Source organism: Pristis pectinata, chromosome 11 (genome assembly GCF_009764475.1).
Source record: "Pristis pectinata isolate sPriPec2 chromosome 11, sPriPec2.1.pri, whole genome shotgun sequence".
NCBI lineage: Eukaryota > Metazoa > Chordata > Chondrichthyes > Rhinopristiformes > Pristidae > Pristis > Pristis pectinata.
This window is the reverse complement of record NC_067415.1, coordinates 44,381,445-44,387,264: the sequence shown is the minus strand read 5'-3', so window position 1 is coordinate 44,387,264 and position 5,820 is coordinate 44,381,445. Positions and strand designations below refer to the sequence as shown.

Sequence of the window (5,820 nt, the reverse complement as noted above, 5' to 3'; positions counted from 1 at the left end):
CAGAGGCATTCGGAGGGGACGGGGCGAAAACAACTGCGCTCTCGCCGTATTGGTTCTCTGCTCTTCGACCGAAGTTCAGACTCAACCTAAAGTGATCGTCAGACCCGCCTTCCAGCCCTGATTTGACTGGCGGTTGAATTGGAAATTTGCACAGTGAGTGGAGACTTCAGCTGTCAATTTCAGCGTTTCGCTCCGCCGTGTTAGGTTGAAAAAGAGTTTTTTTTAACCTTCAGTGGGGACGGCAGTAAGATGTGTGCTCGATTGGGGCTGCGAAACCAATGGTTTCGGCTGAGTTCTGTTATCATAGTATTCGACAATGCTAGATGTTATGATTTTACTCTACTTGTATCGATAGTCTGCAAGAAATGTCGTTAAGCAAGATCAAGTATTAAATTGACTTAAAGCGATCTCACTCTGATGAGAGAAACAATTTGGTGAATGTACCACGTATTTTACCAGAGTTATGTTCATAGCTTCTAATGCTTCTCTGCAGCAGAATTACGAAGTCCTGATAATTGTAAGGAAATGAATTGGATTTCGGTATTGAATTTCGTAGTACTTTGCTTCACGATCTTTCAACGTAAGCTTGGAACTGTGGACGGATATGGGGACGAAGACGATCGGAGATGCGATCCCATCAAGATCTCAATGTGCCAGAATTTGGGATACAATGTGACTAAAATGCCGAATCCCGTGGGTCATGAGTTGCAAACAGACGCCGAGTTGCAGTTACAGACTTTTACACCTTTGATTCAATATGGCTGTTCCAGTCAACTACAGGTTTGTAGCACTGGATTTCACTTAATTTATAATCTGCCCTTTGAGTCACTGCTCCCATTGTCAGAGCTTGGCATTGTTTATTGAATTGACTTCAAGTGCGTGCGCGAGTTGATAAATAGTGTATAACAGCCGAAAAACTGCGTGGCCTTAAAAAATGTGGATTGCTCATGTAGATCGTGGTAATTACGACCTAAATCCCAAATTACAATGATGTTGGGTGGAGGAGGACGACAACCTCATTTCAAATGGCGCGTAGTACTGGGTGAAACGGAATGTCCACCGTGCAGATTTTTTTTTAAAAAGTTCATTAAATTGTTTATCACATGGAATAAAAGTCGATTTTCATGCAGCAGAGAGCACGAATGAAAACGCTGACGTGAAGTTAAGTACTCCTTTTAAAATATTTTAAAATAAAATCCTATTTTAGAGATAAGCCTTATCTGAGTGTGGGATTTCAAGTGTACTTTCCGCCTGCTCGTTGAGATGCAATTTTATGATTGTGTTGGACAAACATCTGATGATTTCTACATGCAGGTCAGATACTAAAGTACTTATACATAGGTTTCAGTGTTAAGTATCTGGTGGTGCTTTATATTGAAATCGCACCCACGGTGTCTTTGCGACGTAAAGACTTGCAGGTAGTATTCGACACTCTTTGTTTTGAAGTGGCAAAAGGCTTACGTAAACTGCGACAGATTTTGACCTGTGCAATTGACAAACGTCCCACAATCCAAATTAACTAAGCAAACCGATATGCTGGTTAAAATTTCAGCTGGCTAATTCTTTGGAAAAATCAGGAAAAAGTTAAAAATTATGAGTAAACATTCACAGACCGTGGCTGAAACCTCCAAAGCAGCACATAGTCAATTGAACGCTTTGAAAATGCTACTGGCATCATTAGTAATGGAACTAAGTCGAGACTGGTGCTTTATTTATTATTACTATTATCGATTGATTTTTGTTTTGTAGTTCTTTTTATGTTCCGTTTATGTGCCGATGTGCACGGAGAAAATCGACATCCCGATCGGACCGTGTGGCAGTATGTGCCAGTCTGTGAAGCGGAGATGTGAACCTGTACTGAACGAATTCGGTTTCAATTGGCCTGAGACTTTAAACTGCAGCAAATTTCCACCACAGAACGACCACAACCATATGTGCATGGAGGGGCCGGGAGATGAAGACATCCCCTATCACACCAGCAAAACTTCCATCTCAGCGGAAGAAGAGTGCCAGAACATGGGCGACAACTTGCACCATTATATCTGGATCAAGAGAAGTCTCACTTGTGCCCTTAAATGTGGCTACGATGTCGGTTTGTACAATAGATCTGCCAAAGAATTCACTGACATTTGGATGGCGGTTTGGGCCAGTCTGTGTTTTCTATCAACAGCTTTCACAGTGCTGACATTCCTAATCGATTCTTCTCGATTTTCGTACCCAGAACGTCCTATCATCTTCCTGAGCATGTGCTACAACATTTATAGCATCGCCTATATAGTCAGGCTCACAGTGGGCAGAGAACGTATATCATGTGATTTCGAGGACGCTGCTGAGCCTGTGCTAATTCAAGAAGGTCTCAAAAATACTGGATGTGCCATTGTTTTCCTGCTGATGTACTTTTTTGGGATGGCGAGCTCCATCTGGTGGGTAATCTTGACACTGACTTGGTTCTTAGCCGCTGGTCTCAAATGGGGACATGAGGCCATCGAGATGCACAGTTCCTACTTCCACATTGCAGCCTGGGCCATCCCAGCCGTAAAAACTATTGTCATTCTAATCATGCGCCTAGTGGATGCCGATGAACTCACGGGATTGTGTTATGTTGGAAACCAGAACATCGATGCAGTCACTGGGTTTGTTGTAGCACCTTTATTCACATACTTGGTTATAGGAACGTTGTTCATTGCAGCGGGTCTTGTGGCTTTGTTCAAAATTAGATCTAACCTTCAGAAAGATGGGACCAAAACAGATAAGCTAGAAAGGCTAATGGTAAAAATTGGGGTCTTTTCTGTTCTGTATACGGTCCCAGCCACCTGTGTAATTGCCTGTTACTTTTATGAGATCTCAAACTGGAATCTTTTCAAGCATTCAGCAGATGACTCTAACACAGCAGTGGAGATGTTAAAAATTTTCATGTCTTTGTTGGTGGGCATCACCTCTGGCATGTGGATTTGGTCTGCCAAGACGTTACATACTTGGCAAAAGTGTTCAAACAGACTTGTGAGTTCAGGACAAACAAAGCGAGATAAACGTGGAGATGTCTGGGTTAAACCAGCAAAAGGCAATGAAACTGTTGTATAAATGTGTAAAATGTTGGAAGAAGCAAAGAACAATGTCCCTTCTAGGGGTTCACACAAGCTGCATTTCAAAGCATTACAAGCGCAATTTGCCTTGTCTGTCGTCATATTGTGCATAATTTTTAGAAAGTTCAGAATACATAAAGATTCTCCTGAAGTGCCTAAGAAAACCAGTTTATAATTTTAGGAAAATTTTAAATTACCTAATGAAAACGTTTCCTAATTCTACAATATCATAGCATGTAACTATTTGGTCCAAGGCTTTGACCATGTCACCAGCTTGCAAAATTTAATACTTCTGCATTGTATATTTTAGGAGATTATTTTGAACTTGTGAAAAATAGAGAATGTAAGTCAAAGAGGATTTACAAGAAGCTTTAGACAAATAATTATACGCTTTTTAAATATTGCAATGTCTACATGGATACACTTCATTCAAAGAGTCCCACCACCGTTTACATAGATGTTAAATATTATACACTGGAAACATGGACCGAAATATGATTGAAGCACAACCAATAGTCTAGCATTGCAATCTGGACAGCATAGTGCACTATACCCAATCTTCACATGTATTGAAACGGGCTGTTATTTACTAATATCCCTGGACATTAAGTCTGCCTCCTTGTTTTATATGTGCATATGAACTTGTATAAAAGCACTATAAACACAACAGGCTGATGTTTGTGGATAAATGTTAGTCGATAAATGCCCAAGTATTTAAAATCCTCAGTGCCTTACATGCAGATTGACTGCAAAGTCTTTCATTCACAGCAACATTAATGAAAGATATTTCCTATATTTTACCATAAATGCCTGCACAGAGATCAATCATGTTAACTCATCTTTTGAGGATTGTTAGTGCTGTGGCTATAAAAATAAAGATATGAAGAGAATATTATGAACCTAGTAATCCACTAACGCTATAAGTAAAAACAAAAATCTGCAAGAATGGAAACCTGCCATTAGAGACTGTAGTGGAAATACAGTGCTGTCAATCACACAATAAAAAGGAAAAACTAGCAGATTTTAGTGGAATACTGTTAATTTGAATTGTCATAATTTATTTCTCATTAGAGTTGTATATTTCCAGCTTTCTGCATTTGATACAAATCCATACATCTGAATGGAGGAGAAATAAAACCTAGGAAGAGCCCTTTCCATTATATGGGAGAGGAACAATATGCATCTTGGAGTGGCTTGAATAATTTTAATGTAGCTTACAACGTTATGCAAGAAACCATGCCTAATCCCAGTAAATCTGCATAGGTTCCCTTCTGTTTAGTTATGTTTATCAATATTCAGAGTTTAATGTCCATCATTCGACACTCTTATAAATGGTATGTGTTGTAACTGCCAGTATATTTTGAAAGTGACTTGGAAATTCACCACTGAAAGGTTTGACCAGGGTGCTTTTTATGCAATGGCAAAGTTTCCAAACTGAACAGTAGAAAATCAAATCCACATATGTGGAGGAATCAAGAAAACTATTTTCTATTGATTAAGATCAGAAATGACAATTCAAATGGAATTTTACAGAATTTTTATTGTGTTTAACTCTATGGGCTGACTACAGTCAATTTTGAATCTGACTTGCTCATTTTTGTCCAATGATCTTACAAGAAATAAGTGAAATACTGCTTCACTATAATTGTGCAGTATTTTCAAAAGAGAAGAATACTAATTGGAAATGTTAGTTACTTATTAGTGTGTGTCTACATCTCCAACTCCAGTGAATGTGTACACAGTATTCTGTATTTGATTGTTAGTTTGAGTTCTATCATTTATTATTCCATATTTGTTTTGTCAATGCCCTTGAAAATGTATTTTGCTTAGTGCAGGTGAATCCCACATTATTTGGGGGGGAGAGGGGTGTTTGCATTGCCAGAGAAAGCACAAGACATTTAAAACATTCAATAGTTTTCATAAGAAATGTTCAAAAACAGTCTATCATATGTAAATGTATGCAATGTAAATTTCTAATTTATATTTGTAAAAAAAACCTGTCTCTGTATTTAAATTACAAGAAGTAAAACAAAATTATTTTTTTTGTTTCTTGTGTGAATTTGATAGATTTCAAAATAAAAACATTAGCATTTTGATGAAGCTCTTTCACATAAGCTATTTTGGAAACATCGTCAGGGTGAATTAATTTCCCAATTGCATCTGCAGCAGAGGCATTATAGTAACGTTTGCAATGGAATTTCAATAGAACCATACTTCAGAAACAGGATACAGTACAACGACTGCTATGTTGCACGTTTAGCTCAAGTGACTAAGGATGAATGACCAATCGTTCAGGTTTGCTATTCTGAAGTACAAGATTAGGTAACCACAAAGGAAAAGATTTTTTTCTGGACTCCATAGCTCAGTGACACACTAAATATGATACCCATCTAGCAATCAAAAGCTGTTCATAATGAGCTTTTTAATTATCCTTGAGGTACTTAATATGTTTTAATTTTCATTAACAGATTTATTATATAGTCCTTTCAATTTTTGGAGTCTTTGTTACCTAGAAATCCATCCCTAGTGAGTAGTGCTAAATACATTACATAGTAGAATTAGTGCATTGTCCTCTGCCTGTGACTTCAATGAAACTGAATTTTGCAGAGTACATGGATGGATGTTAAAATATAGTGTATTTAACAAGCTACCAGGACTGAGGTTGTCGGCACCAATGCTTTGAAAATAATTTCCCTTGTACTTCAGACTTCTCCCACATTTCTTTTTCAGTTTTATT

The 5,820-nt window shown here is 38.0% G+C and overlaps 1 protein-coding gene across 1 annotated transcript; it reads left to right on the top strand.

Moving 5' to 3' along the window:
* Positions 1–224: 224 nt before the first annotated feature.
* Positions 225–5,181, top strand: fzd4 (frizzled class receptor 4). Its single transcript, XM_052026672.1, has 2 exons — positions 225–780; positions 1,750–5,181. The coding sequence occupies exons 1-2, from the start codon at positions 526–528 to the stop codon at positions 3,079–3,081; spliced, it is 1,587 nt and encodes a 528-aa protein (XP_051882632.1). The 5' UTR covers positions 225–525; the 3' UTR covers positions 3,082–5,181.
* The last annotated feature ends 639 nt before the right edge of the window (positions 5,182–5,820 follow it).